This window comes from Hyposmocoma kahamanoa, unplaced genomic scaffold (genome assembly GCF_003589595.1).
Source record: "Hyposmocoma kahamanoa isolate Upper Pololo Valley unplaced genomic scaffold, ASM358959v1 181, whole genome shotgun sequence".
Lineage (NCBI taxonomy): Eukaryota > Metazoa > Arthropoda > Insecta > Lepidoptera > Cosmopterigidae > Hyposmocoma > Hyposmocoma kahamanoa.
In genome coordinates, this window is record NW_020653712.1 from 1,445,764 (window position 1) to 1,461,582 (window position 15,819).

The 15,819-nt window shown below is 37.4% G+C and overlaps 2 protein-coding genes across 2 annotated transcripts in view; both read left to right on the forward strand.

Annotated features, from left to right (window-relative positions):
- LOC113226063 (phenoloxidase-activating factor 2-like) overlaps positions 1 to 1,239 on the forward strand; it is a 25,583-nt gene extending 24,344 nt beyond the window's left edge. Inside the window, exon 9 of the mRNA XM_026458580.1 lies at positions 350 to 1,239. Coding sequence (XP_026314365.1) covers positions 350 to 508 — 159 coding nt within the window. The 3' untranslated portion in view covers positions 509 to 1,239. The remainder of the gene's footprint in view (positions 1 to 349) is intronic.
- A 9,227-nt stretch (positions 1,240 to 10,466) lies between these two features.
- LOC113226083 (phenoloxidase-activating factor 2-like) overlaps positions 10,467 to 15,819 on the forward strand; it is a 31,707-nt gene continuing 26,354 nt past the window's right edge. The window contains exons 1-2 of the mRNA XM_026458601.1: positions 10,467 to 10,575; positions 15,277 to 15,384. Of these exons, the coding sequence (XP_026314386.1) occupies positions 15,277 to 15,384 (108 nt within the window). The 5' untranslated portion in view covers positions 10,467 to 10,575. The remainder of the gene's footprint in view (positions 10,576 to 15,276; positions 15,385 to 15,819) is intronic.

Here is a 15,819-nt window from a genome sequence, read left to right on the forward strand (position 1 = left end):
TAATAATTACAACAAACTAGTGGAGTAATTTCACAAAAAATAATTGAGTATCAATTCAATAAAAATTTAATTAAAACAGTTTATTTTTATGCTCGCCGTAAACTGCGCTTTTTGAACACATCACATAGGGTTTATGATATGTGTGTAGATAAAAAATAACAAACAAAGTGCTGCGCACGGGTATCTTCCCAGACGAGGGTTTTAGGCCATAGTCCGCCACGCTGCTGGCTCAATGCGGGTTGAGAACTTTATACATTTTCCGCGAGTTGTGAACTTTCCTCGACAAGCAGGTTCGACATCACGATGTTCTTTTTTCACAGCCGCTTTTTTATCTATTTATTTTTTACAGTTTGAAGATGGCCGCTACATGCAAAGCGGGATCGTAGCTTGGGATGTTGGCTGTGAGGGGAACATGGTATATGTAGACGTATCCAACTTACGGGACTGGATCGATGACAAGGTCAAGGGGAGAGGGTACAGCACCCGAGAATACTCATTTAATATTTAAATAGATTTAACTAGAGATGGCAATAACGACTACTTGTGAAATAATGAATGTTAGTTCGATCCATAAAACGGATTATTATTTGGAGACAAAATACCTGCACTTGTACACTTTTTTATTGTCAGTTAAGAATATTATCACTGTAACGACTTATTTTATCTCATTTAGATGTCCTTAGTTTTGACCCAATCTAAAATATTGTCGTATTTGTTATCTGCACAGCAGTCTCTCTCTAGAAACCAAAATATTGCCGAAGAACAAAACGATAACGCCCGCTATTACCACCCGACCCTGTTGCCTTGGCACTCGCAATTAGACGAAACCTCTGTTTGTCTTTAGCTTTGTTTTAGTAGCTATGTTATTTTTCAAATACTGTTATTACATATCCTGTTATTCTGTTCTTATGTCGTTTTGCATATAACATGATTAGTGATAGTGAGTGAATATTGTGTAACCTGTTATGGTTGAAACAACATTTTTACTAGCACTAAAAGGTTAGTTAGAAGAAATACCCTTTCGGGATAAGCTCGCCTTAACACTAACGTTTTAAATTACTTGTAGTTTGTTTTGTTGTATAATATGTGTTACGTACATACTGATACTAATGTACAAGAATAGAGAAGGCTATTTGACAGTTCTTCAGAAAACAAATCGATGCCTTACTTTCTCAAATTCGTATTTTATAAAGAGTGATTATTCAGGAGACGGTAAAACTTTCTATTTATTTTAAATTTCTTATCAAGGGTGTTAATTTGAATGCTTTACTTTAAGAATAGGTAAAGGCCAGTGTGTAAATATGAAGGAAATGTGATATAAAATCACCTTGCAAAATTTGTATATACAGCGCAATTTTTTCGTGAGTTTTAAGATGCGAGTTTGAGAAAATAAGGCAACGAAATGTGATTCTGTTATATTTTGTGTTATTGTAGTTGTTGACGATAACCCTTAACCAACTAATCATAACAATATGACTGTTTTCGGCACTAGCCCCCGTAGTATGCCGCCTCGATAAAGCTATTATATCCACATTTAGCTGTCAAATTCGAGTGATAAACCGGTGATAAATTGTAAAATTTTATCACAATAGCGAACATAGCGAGCACCGTGACGTGACATTTTTATGTCATTAACCAATTAACACAGTGCCAAACAAGGTTACAGCTGATTTTAAAACATTTGCACAGTAATTTTATCAACGTAAAAATTGAGCGCGACAAACCAGATGAAAAGACATTTTTTTTGTTTCATTGTTTTCGCGGCGATGATTAAACGAAAAAGATAGCTTATACGCAATTTCATATCGTGGTCCTTGTTCTTGAAAATGAATAGCAATACTTCATTACCAAATAAGCAAACTTAGATTTATCAATTGAATTAAATATTGTCACGGGAAGGTTTATCACAAAATTATCACATATATTCTGCCACGCTACGTCCACAATTGTAATTAAATTGATTGATGTTAACTGCCAATTACATGAAGCACAACATCGTAGTTTGAACTATGTGCCTTGTAACAATAAGATAATTGATAACAATAAAATATAAAATGGGAAAGAGAACTTTTTGTTGGTTTTTAAGATTATAATGGTAAGATTTGCCAATCGTAACATCATCATTTGAGCACCGCCATTTTTATCTATTGCTAATTACGTTTCAATTAGTAATTGCCCTTCGATCCATTAACTCCCTTTCACTCTCCATACCTCTCTTTAATTCTGGCTTCATATCTGATTCCTTCGCTCTCCATTTGACACGTCTCTGGAATGCTCTCCCGGATTCCATCAGAAGGTCGTCAAAAACATCGTGCATAAATAAAATACATTAAAAAATACTTGTTACCCTTAAAAAAAACCTCTATTCTTCGCAAACACTATAAGTTATATAACAGAATTCTAAAACAGTCAGTAAACAAAGCTAAACGGCTATATTATGCAACGCGTATTAAAAACTGAAATAATATTATAAAATAAATAGATTAAAAAAAAAACAAAAAAAAAAAAAAAAAAAAAAAACAACGACGTTCGATCAGCTGCTGATTTGTTTTGTTTTCCTTTCCTCTGCGTTTAATTGCAAATTTATATAGTTCATTCAAAGTGATACTGAACGGAGTTGTAACGCAGGTCATTTCGCCGTTTATTATTATTATTAAACAAAAAACATTACGCGATCGGATTGTTATTAGATATGAGGAAAGCCTGTGATGAAGTACAATATACCATTCTACTAAGTAAACTGTATGGCTTAGGTATTAGGGGTGTAGCATATAAATGGTTGGAATTAAAACATAATTAATTCCAATTTTACGTACGCATTGAGGGAGATAAAGAAAACGATTATTATGCATACACTCATTCCAACTTAAGTTACTGAATTATCCTTTGGGGAAATAGTGTGAATGCACGAGAAGTATTTATAATTCAAAAAAAGTGCATCCGTATTCTCGCTAATATACAGAGTACTGCGAGCTGCAGACCGTATTTCAAACAATGTAAAATCTTAATTTTAGTTTCCATTTATATTGTCGAGATTTGTGAATTTATAAACCAGCACCCTGACTTCTACACCAATCTTGACGGTCTCCCGCCAATCATTAAGAATGAGAAAAAGTATTCACACTTTCTTAATAAATTGAAGTTATACCTAAACATGTTACTACAATTTAAGTGAATACTTTAATGACAAAATATAATATTGTAATAAATTTTAATAATTAAATTAAGACATAATAAATGAATCATAAAATATTCGTCTTATAATGTAATATATATAATCTTGAAATATTCATATTAATTATATTGCAATTTAATTTTACCGGAATTTTCTCAGTGACGTACTTTTATTATACATATATTGATAGTGAACAATTGAAGTGGCTAATCCAAGCCTCGGCCTGCCTCTGTTCTTGTTGTTATCCCTAAGACAGGCAGACAGGCTCATATGTGTAATTTTAATGTTAAGACCTTATGTACCATATGAAGACAATAAATATATTGAGTATTCAGTATTGAGGTCTTCTAGTTTATTCTCTTTCAAAAAGAATATCCATGAGCATCTTTTAAATAGTTTATCACGGCGACAACCATTATCATCTTCAGTTATTTTATGGCAGCAGGTAGATACATAAAAAAAGTAAGAAAGTTTATAAATAGAATAATCCCTCGAGGTCCTTACCCTGGGTCTTTCCCCTTTGAATTGCTAAACTTATTCTTTGGCGGAAATAACTGCCAGGCCTGTGGTCACCGGACGCTTCTACGAGGCGATCCGACAGCTCATTCGCTGGAAGTTTCGCCTGGGACCCAGGGTTTCAACCGCAAAAGGTACAAAGCTGTAGCATTGAGCAAGGTTGGCGTATTTGAGCCTTTTGCGGTTCTCGGCCGCTCTGGTGACAGAGCCTGCGCCGCCGACGCTTGCAAGGACGGGGCTACAGTGTCCACACAGGTTGCCTCCCACACTAGCTGTCTCCCTAGTATCCATGGACCGACAGTCATACCGTCAGGCCTCTTACCGTCACTGCGATAGATGCCAGTGGGCTCGAGAACTGCCGGTATCTTAGTGCTGAAGAAGGCCCGTACGATGATGCTATTGTTATTGTATGTATCTTTTATGAAGATATATTATATATATACATATATTTAAGTATTATATGTACGTTTGTTATATATATGATTATATATTTATTACATTTATGTTATTAATACATTACTAATTTAATATTTTGTTTACTTTGCCGCATTAGTGAATTTGGTTTTACTCAAAGGTTGAACTAGAAGAGAATGCTTTTAGCATTAAGTCCGTCTTTTTGTACCATTTCGTATTGTGGTCAATATAGTTTAATAAATAAATAAATGATTTAATAGTTATAAACAATGTCAATTAGGATTATATTACCTTCATCGTGCCATAAGTTATCGCTAGCATAATAAAATTGATATTCTCTGCTTTTTTAATAAACAATTTCGAATTTAATATGTTTATTTTAAATGTTCCTTTGCACCTTTTATAATAATGCCTATACATGCCATACACGCCGTGTCTCGTTGCAGGTAAACTTGCTTAAACCAAGTACGAGTTTGTGGACTGGGTTATTTAGAAATCAAATAGAATAGAAATAATTTATTCATTGAACAAACAACACAGTACACAAACATTTCTTGCGAAAGAGTTCCCTGCCAACATTTTTGCCGCCAAGAAATAATGTTAGCATTATTGTGTTCCGGTCTTGAAGGGTAAAGGTGCTGGTGATATTACAGGCCATGGGACTTGTCAACTTATGTCTCTGCGTGACAGATGCACTGGCAGCGCCCCTCAGATCTTTGGGATTTTATAGCTCTGAGTGGCACTGCAACTGTTATAGACAGGCGTGTACCTTATCATCAGGTGCACGACTTGTTCGGCCTGTCACTTGTATTATTAAAAAAAAATATATAATAATAATAAAAATAAAAACAAAATAAATAAAATTCAATTGTCCTCTCACAAAAAACACAAACATAAAAATACAGGTTGATCGATAAAGGTGCTGTGAAACGGATTAAGAAAATTCGCGCAAGGGACGACCTATCCTGTAGACAACCAAATTCACAGAGAATTAATTCACGTAAGGCGAAAATGTCTATACGAACAATAAGTATTTTATGTAGTTCGAAAATGAAATTTAGTTATCTATGTTGGATACTTATAATATTAAACTTTAAAACTTACTTTAAAATGTATCATTATTTTTTTTCTCTTTAACAATCTTAGATATAATTATTAATACGAAGATCGAACACTCAGTCTTTGTATTAATAATTATAACAAACTAGTGGAGTAATTTCACAAAAAATAATTGAATATCAATTCAATAAAAATTTGACTAATCTTAGATATAGTAATAATAAAAATAACATTAAGATTTAGATGAATAATTTACAAAATTACAAATGTTAATGTAGTACAAAGCGTGTGTGCTGTGCTGCCAAGGAAGCCGTGATCTACTCAGCTTGTTGTCGTTTCACTAAAGCGCTGGCCACACCGCGAGTGAAGCCAGCTAATTTAGCTAAGCTCACGTAGTAGCTAAGAAAATACGCGGTAAGTGTTAAGAAGATTGCATGCTTTGTGGTTTATGCATCATTGGTTATACGAAATCGTGGTATCATGAGTTTGGACTTAGGTTAATATTATAGATATCTTCTTTCTTAATGAAATTATGTATATTTTTACGGGCACATAAAATATTTGAGTAAATGTACTGCGATGCCACAGTTATGATACCAGTCTCCTTAAACTTTTCTCTGAGAGAAACCCGAGAGCCTAGACGGTACAAGAACGAATCACTCGTTTTTGCAATACAAATATGGTTTAAATATCTGCGTATGGCCCACGTATGAAATCACACAGGACGCACTGCAGGATGGCTTGCATTCATAATCCTGCATTACGCGGAGGACGGCAAGGCGGACTGCAGTGCAGGATAAAGGTCTATCCACACATATCCGGGCCGTGGTCGGGACGTGGACGGGCCGTGCTCCGTCAGGGGCTCAAAAAAATATCGTTGTGTATATTTGTATGAACTCGTTGACACATGTCCGTGTCTGGGTCGGGGCCGGGACGGGCCCGCAATTCATACAAACTAGCACGCCCCGTCCACGTCCCGGCCCGGATATGTGTGGATAGTCCTTAATGAATGCTTTTTAGTTTAGTTAGCTTAGTTCGTGGTGTGAATCGAAGTATGAAAAGATAACACAACGCTAGCCTGCATATAGATTTACGGCTCCCCAGAATAGTCCAATTCATGAAACAGGCATTGAGGAAATACTTCGATTCTGCTCCTCACCACCTCAAGCCCCTCGTGGTTGCTGCATCCAATTACGACCCCCTCAGGGAACACCCCCACCGCGTACGTAGGACCCGTCGGCCAAGAGAAAGTCCTCAACGACGCTGACGACCCTGTCACTCTTGCCACTTTGAAGGCCTACCGGATCGCTGTCTTCAACCAGTTATACTGTACCACCTCAGTCAAACGTGACCATGGGACCTGTAAAGGGCCCGAAACATCGGTTTGTTTGAAAAAACAAATATACGCGATTTAAATCCGGAAAAATAGTTTCATTTCCTATGTGTAACAATCGCGAAAACCTAAGAACTCGATACATATAATATTGCCAACATTTATTTTTGATTGCAATGTAATTTTCGTTCCTGTTCGGCCCACGTTCATGACATCGCCATGTTGTCTAACTGTGCTCCCCATGCCAGGCTACTCTCGACCTCCGTCCGACATCCGTCCGAAACAATTACTGTCAAATAAGTAATATTCGACAAAATTAAAAGACAAGTATCAAGAATGAATCTTCATACGCATCACGCGTCTTATCATTTGGTCAAGTAGTGCTTATTTGGCAGTAATTGCTTCGGACGGATGTCGGACGGAGATCGAGAGTAGACCCCTGGGGGTATTATCTGACCACAGACGCGTCAAATCTGGATCTGACGCGTCTGTGGTCAGATAATGACGTGGATCTGTGAAGCTTTGTGGCAATTCGTTAACCACCACTTTAGATCGTTGATGGCTGCCAAGAGAATCGGGTGGTATTTGTTTATGTGTGTCTGCAATACCAGTAGCATGTTTAATGGGGTCAGCAAAGCAATGTAATATAGGCGACCCTTTAGTACAGCAAAGCTTGCAAAGTTGAGGAGACCGACTAGACTCTGTAACTCGTAGAGCGACGTTACGCCCTTCTGGAGCAACCGATTTGCTCTGGCGATCACAGTTAGAAGTTTTTGCTCGGGAACACTTTTTGATTCTACCAAGTGTTCCAGCTTATTCCCAAATACACTAGGGTCTTTTGGGATATTAAGACCGATTTGTCGTAGTTTACCATCCAGCCTAGAATTTCTAACGTTTGTAGGATACAATCGACGTGTTCTCGGGGACGTCGTGGATCGTGATGCGCTATCATAAAATCGTCTAGGTAGACAATAATTCTGATTCCCTTTTCGCGTAGTTTCTGTGCGATCCAATTTGTAAGACTCGCAAATATTTTGGGGGCAGTGCTTAGTCCAAATGGGAGACTGGGAGGTCATCTCCAGCAGTTCGCCTTTGTAAATCAGTCTTAAAAACCTTCTGTGGCTGTGGCTTATTTCGAGATGAAAGTAAGCCTGTGACAGATCGATTATGCATAACCAATCGTTTTCCTGAAGGAAGTCCGGTATTCGACAAGCGTTTATAAGACGAAACGTTTCGGCTAGCACATACTGGTTCAGAGCTTTTAGATTGAATATCGGTCGTGCAGAACCATCGCTCTTGGGATCAGAAAACTGGGAGATATTGGAGCCAGATTTAGGACACCCTGACGTTTCATTTGGTTTATTATAAAAGTGATTTCTGGTAATTCTAAAGTATGATAATCGGTTTCCTGAGACTTGGGTAAATGAGAGGGGGTTTTAGTTGAAACGGTACCCTCTTATATTTGTAAAATGTACTTTGGCACCCCCATCACTTTCCCTTGATCGTAAAACTGTACAAGGCGACCTGGAACGAGCTCAGATCAGTATTTGCGCCTCTTATTGCCTCTGTATTTTGAGGAAGATAAGGCTCGCTTACGATTGCCTACATATTGTCCTTGGGGCCTTTGTCGGGGACGGGACTGCCGTCCACGACAGGAATTATTTGGTGAACCACCAGCATGGCGCGTGTTGTGCCCTTGCGTAACTAACTTGCGATGTACCCTGCGAGGGTGGTGGATTGCAGCATGTAGCTTGCATGTTATGGGCACATGGTCCCACGGATGTACCCTGCGAGGGTACCGGGTGCTGTATATTCCCCTGCGAGGGGCAGCCGTTTATCTTACCAGGTCCCGCCTGCGAGGCGGCACCAGAGACGATAGCGTTTTTCTTTTTCAGAGGCCAGAAACATTTTCTTATTCCGCCAGACTTTTTAATCGAAGACGAGAAGGATTTTTCATTGAATAAGTTGTGCCACGACGGAGGAATTTTTAGCAGACTACCTTTTAAAAGCGGGTCTCGTACGTGGTTGACAATCCCGTCGCGACGCATCTATATTACTTCCGCACGATGGCCACAAATTAATTGAAGTAAGTCCGAGGAAACTTTTTGAAAGTCACCTGGAAAAAAAACCTGTTAACTTTGCAGAAAGATTTTCAAAAGTAACGGCCTGTTCGTCTTTAGTCCAGTTAAACAATTCCCTCAAAGTATCTTCTAAGGATTCTCTTTGTTTAAGAAAGCAAAAAGTCAATGCCGCATAAGCCTTTTCAGCGTATAACAAGTTGCGAAAGGTATCGTACTTCCTCGTTTACCTCTAATTTAACAAAACCTGGTGAATGATTATACAATTTCTGGGTTTCTGCATATCGCAATTCACACCATTCTTTTTTATCAAACATTTGAAATTCATGTACATGTTTTAACTGCGACTCTGAGGACTTAGGAACAGAAGGTTCCTTTAACTTGGTAGCTATATTTAAATTAAAAAGATTTTGAGAGTCACGACATCCACTTGGGTCATTACAAACACTAGGATTGTCATCCATCTTGGGCAAAGGCGGTGGAGACTCGGCACCATATTGCACGTAAAGATCCTGCTCACGTCCGTAATGTAACCACTTTTTATTTCGGCAAGCTGTTCATAAAGTTCATGAACTTGTTTGGAAAGCTCATTTGACTCACGGTTTGATTGTTGTGAATGTTTGCCCCCCTTTTCTTTTGGCGGCGGCGTCGTGATCTTCTGCGATTGCGAGAAGAATCCGACGAGCTTGAACTGTTGCTGGAACTTGAGCTGCTGCTGGAACTCGAGCTTGAAGAGGATGAAGACCTTTGCTTGTTTTTATCGTTTCCTTCCGTCCTAGGATATATCGCACTTGAAATTACACGAAAAAGCCTTGTTAACACTAGCTAAATCATTTAACACATTTAGGTAGGGTAGAACTAAAAAGTATTAGTTCTACTGCGCTATAAATAGAAAATATGAAAAACGTACGGCAAAGCCGTTAAATAGTGTATAAACGATCGACACTAAATTGATCATGTTTAATTCGTTAAATAATTTTACTGTTATTAAATATTAAAGATTCTAAATTCAGATACATTCAAAAATATGTGTATTACTTACATGACGAAGTAATTTCACCGTAAAATTTTAATTCGAAGTATAAAGTATTATCTTTAATATGTTTGAACACGGCGAGAATCTCGACGCCAATGAGAATCAAAATGTTGCCTCTTCCAGCGTGTTCGCTCAGCTGTAACGTCCAAAAGCTGGGAGAATAACCATGCGGTTGATGACATCTTAACCAGGGGCAATTGGCGGTCTAGCAACACATTCAGAAAGTTTTTAAGGCGTGAAGTAATGCCTACTTCTGCTAAAAGAGGTGTTACTGATTTATTTGTACCAATTATATAATTAATGTCCAAAATTTTGTGACTCTGTGATTTCAATTTAAGTTCTCATACTCGTAAATATAGATTCATACTCACTTATATTGGTATTTAAAATTTTACCTATTTAATAATTCCTTCTTCTGTACCTACTTAATATCTGCTACACATTGGCGTCCACGGCGTCAACCTTTTCCCTACCACCAGGCGATAACAGACACGTCTCATATATGCTATAAGCTTCGAATAACGGTCAAGTCAAATTAATAGAAGCGTTTTACCTACCAATAAAACGCATATTAATTTACTTACCATATTCGAAGCTTATAGATAATTTCTTCCTGGTGCATGTACATATTCGACACCATGAGAATCAAAATGGTGCCTCTTCTATCCACCACTCGCCACCCCATTTAGCGGTGGTGGTAGTAAACGCAAGAAAGAGATGACGATATAGGGTAGAAAGAGATGGATATGTAGGCGGGAACAGGTGACTGCTATCTCATGTATGCTATAAGCTTCGAATAACGGTCCAAACAAATTAATACCAACTATACACGTAGAGGTGAGACGAGCGGCGGCCGCCTTCTTTGCCTCAACTTAAGGAAAATAGCCCTAAAATTATTTTTTTGGAAACAAATAGTGAAACAAGAAGTTACTTTATTTTTGGAAGAATAAGGAATATATCTAAGGTATGTATTTGGTGCAAAATAATAACAATATATCTTACAATGTGTTCACGTGCGTTATACGTTTGGTTTGATATATATAAACAAAATCTTTATTTAATACAACTGCCTCCGTGACCGAAAGGTTACCATGCTGGTCTGCCACGCAGAGGTAGAGGGTTCGATTCCCGGGTCGGGAGAAATATTTGTATGGCCTATATTTATTTCTCTCGTGAGTTTGGATGTCATTTGTGCTTGTCTTTGTGTGTCCATAGATGGTAATTTTATTAACTTTGCCTTTTCCAACAATGTATAATGAACATTAAGTAATTGGTAATGACAATCGTTTACATGGAATAAATATAGTCGTGGTAGCCTAACGATTTCACCTATCGCCTCTCAAGCAAAGGTCGTGGGCTCCTATCCGGGTCCGAACCTCTGAGTTCCTTGGTATTTATATGCAAAATTTAATTTGAAATTTACTACGAGCTTTTCGGTGAATGAAAATATCGTGATAAAACCTACACGTCGAAGAAGGTTCACAACTCCCGGAGAACGTGTCAAACTTAAACTTGAATCATCTTATTTCACAGACAAGAAATGACACTATAAATCATAGTTTCCCAAAGTGGCGCCTATTAATGGGCGTTGCAAAGTCCTAGGGGGCGGTAAGGAAGCAATTGGGGGGCGTTGATGCTATCCAGGGGGTGCTACTGCATTGGAAAAAAATCTTTTAGTAGTACCAGTAGAGCTCCTTGTGAAAGAGCTCGTCCAGGGAAGTACTGCCACCTTATCTACTTCTGTACATAACCCAGCCTGTACATAACCGATAGTTGCATAGATTTACACTCAGTTTTGTATAGCCATCTTGTATTCGCCATGTTGGAAAATTTTTGATCTCGGTAGAACCTAACAGAATGAAGAAGAAAGGACCCTGTCCTTGACAAGTTCTGTTTGAAAGCCAAATAGCCATCTCTCAGCCTTTAACGGGCCTTTTATCCTGTTTACTCGCCAAAACCGGTCGGTTACCATTAAGCCTCTCACGGGCCATTGCCATGGTGCCATTATATATGTAGATTTTAAGACTTTCGTGGTTATTCACTAAATGATCCAACCCAATGAATGAGTCAACCCGTGACCATGGAGCGTGCAACCGTTCCGAAATATCGGGAAAATAAAAAGAAGTCATACCGTGGTAAGAAACCTGATATTAGTGATAATCATTTAGTGCCATTATATGATTGACTATATTTCGATAATAATATAATTAATGTAATCATTTCATTAATAATATTATATATAACATAATTAATTAATAATTGACCAATTAATTATGCCATATCTTATCTATTTATCTTATCTGGCATAATATTTTCTAAGCACAAATGTAATGTTTTTTTCAGTTATGTTATTTTTTATTTCCGTAGGTTATTTATGGGTCTCATCATCATCATTATATACAGCCTTTCTTCACCCACTGCTGGGTATAGGCCTCCAAGTTTCTTTGCCACTCCCCACGATCCCGTGCCAATCTCATCCAGGTTCGCGCCCCCCAATTCCTGCGATGTCATCCGGCCATCTCGCCGCTGGACGCCCGACGTTCCTCCAGGCCTTGGACGCCACTCAGTTATCGCCTTACTCCATCTGTCATCTTGTCTCCGTATCAGGTGCCCTGCCCAGCTCCACTTTAGCTTTGCGATGCGGTTCCCCACGTTCTTTACCTTAGTTCGACTTCGGATCTGGTTTATGGATAAGGTATTATATATTTAGAAGTTGTTTTACCGTACACATTTACTTATTTTGTAGGTTGCTGCTGTAGTAGGTTGCTGTAGGAGTAAATTTGAACTTTAAATTTATCATGTACCTATAGGGATAATGTTACAATTTTAAAAAATTTCAGCGTCATAGGTAATGCATTTTTTATTTTTGGGGATAATTATTTATTTTAAAATTCTAGTCTGAAGGTTCTACTATAACTTGTAAGTCATATGAAATAATACTTTCTGCTAGAGCATTATATTATATATTTAGCATTATAGAGTAAGGCACTTTGTATTTAATTACATAGAATTTAGCTAACATAACTCTGAGTTTGTCATTAACATTTTCTGTGTTTATCTCATTCAAATCTGTTATCAATAATTATACTAATAAGTATGTTGGCTAATTTTCTCTAATGGTGAAAAGGTATAGATGAGTTTATCAATCACCTTTTTTGTTCCATCATTTGATATTATAAAAAAGCTAAACGGGTAAAAGCCTGCCTGCAAGAGCTAAGCTTGGCTTTGTCCAAAACCCAGAGAAGTCTGAGAGCAGACGTACCCAGCAATTGGGTGTATAAATCATGATATACGTACAGTCAACGGAATGTAGGGTCCTTCGCCGACACTAAATGACCCATCTTTATTACAACTGGAAAATGTTATAAGACTGCACCGAAGCAGCGATACGTAATTGGGTTCCCTTCCTGTATCGTTATTACTAAAACTTTACTTATGAAATTAAATATTCTTAGAAACACGATTACTTGTTTCCTCTATAGAAAAAACATCCAAAGTTATTTCTACAGAACAGGTAAAGGTATTAAGGAAAAAACAAACTTGTTTTATTTTTCTGTTAATATTTACAATATCTAACCGGTTCTTGTGACTAAAGTACCGGCACGCTATGATGGCCGTTTTGACATGGTTTTGACGTTTGTCCGGTCATCAAGTTTCGTATTAATTCATAACTACGTTGAAGGAGGAGCATATATTAAGATTACCATTTCCTAAGTTTAAAATTTACATTAAAAGTATTTTAATTGAAAAGTCATATTACAAAATTGTAGACTACGTATCGATATACGTATCCACACAAATATGATTCAAAATGTATTACATAGCATTTAAGTTTATTTGAAAAGAGCAATCCCTAGAGTTTCTTGCTCGTTATTCTCAGGGAGGTCAGCGTTGTGAAAGAGCTTAAAAAATGACGTTTTCAAGTATAAAAGTTTTGCCTATGGAATAAATGATTATTTGACTTTGGAGCTAATTGCTGTACGTTGTTGACAATTGTGACGTGCTGTAAAATTTATGTATAATTTTACGACACAACTATGATATGTTTTTCGAAATTCGAAATTTTAAAAATGAAATTTGAAACGATCGTCATTTATAGGATCGTTAGCCACGTTTTTATTTTCGTTTTATTAAAACTTTTTAATCAGCTACCCCTTGCAATGCTAAAATTAGATCATATTTTTTAACAAGAACTAAAAGGGCGTTCGGCACCCAAAGCCCGTTTTGATGTTATTGCAACAAAACATGTAAAACACTATCTAGTATCTCGTGACAAAAACTCATATCGACCTCCCTTCTAGATGGCGTAAGTTTCATTCATTTAGTAGGTGGCGCTCCGCCCTTGTGGCATAGATTATAAATGTGCGGTTGAATTTCGGATACGTTGGAGTATGGAGCATCTAGGAAGCCAGTGAGATCTGCTGAAGATGATTCTATCGATTCATCTCAATCCAGCGAAAGTAATGAATGATTAAAAAAACTTTTTTAAGGTTTATTCATGTAACTTTTAAATAAGACTGATTCACAATTTAATCCTTAAAAACCAATGATAAAACGAACGCCCCATTAATTTACCGGTTTGATAATTTGATACAACAAGGGCGGCTAACATGAGGAAAAAAATATTTTCAAATGTTTCCAATCGTTTTAAAATAATAATAGCAACTGAATCTTTCAGCTAAATCATGGGACAAATAAATAATAAAGTATATAGGGGTCATATTATAAATATTAAAAATACACAAGTATATACACCCCTGAACCAATAGAACCAATATATGCACCCCCGAATACCAAGTGACGCGGACGAACAAGTCATGCCCTGGTGGTAAGCGACGCGCCTATCCATAACAGTTACAGTGCCATTCAAAGCTTTAAGTCGCAAATGTTTAGGGCACCCGCCATAAATGCCATATTTGTATGCAGTGAGCACCCATTAAAACACTGAAGACGATACCCATATTCATTTTAATTGAAAAAGTCGTGTCCGCCATCGATTAAGAAATAATACCATACTCGAATTGATAATGGGTAACTGCAGCTTGATTTTAGTTGCGGCGCGTCGTAGAGGTCCGCCATTTAGCTTTTGAAAAGGTTTTGCAAAATATAATTTCATTATCTAAAACTCCAAACAAAATAAAATTCTACGGTTCACCTTTCTTCTGTATGCGGAAACTGATACAATTTAAGATTTTTATCTATGCGAGATGATGACAGCTGTCAGAGGAAGTATTTAACGTGAATGACTCAACCCTCAATGGTGTGTCCCGAGCGAGTGTATGGCAGCTCGGGTTCGCACCCACCCCTCACTCGTCTCGCACACCCCGCACAATTACTGTGTCCAGACGTGTCCGTTAGCCGACTGTAGGATTTGGTTAGACTGCGGTTATATTGTGTAGATTTTTATTAGCTGTCACAACTCACAGGTACAATCCTAGATTATTTTTAGTATTTTGTACGTGGCAGCTTCTATATAACTTGTTTTCACAAGTAAATGTATTATTATTATTTTTATATTTATTTTAAACTCTAGCCTCTCCCAAGGCCTAAAAGACTAATTTTGAATTTTTAAATGGGAGAGGCGGTATTTCCCGGCAATGCCACTATTTGGGACTTAACATTGTTTACCTCTCATCTTCAGAAATAATATATATTCTTTTCACAGATGTTCAAGTTTCTCCTTCTGTCACTACTCGCCATGGCAGCAGGTCGAGACGATTTAGAATCAGTATTAAGCCAAATATTCGGTTCGTCAACACCGGCAACCGGTAACATCGGTAGTGGTACTAACACCGGCAACGTCGGTGGGAGTCTTGGTAACAATAATGGAGCGACATTGGGATCATCCACTAATACACCGCCGGGAATAAATAATGGTAGGTAAAATATCTTGTAACTATAGGGTTTTATCGATACCTCCAATCCTCCAATGAACACTTACGCCAACTTAATGTTTGGACCTGTTGTTTTTATTTTGTTTTCGGTTTCTATACTTTTTTCACAAAAAATTCGGGGAGTAAAATATTAGCAAATAAATACTTCTGTTTACAAAAATAACAGCAAATGACTAAAAAAAAACAAAACTGGCATAGTGTTAATTGGAGGTATCGTTATAATGACGTGTGGGATCATGGCTACTTAAAAAATGTTAATAGCTCGCGCGGGAATAGAGCGGGAATGGAATTAAGTAAATAATTCGAGGGTTTTG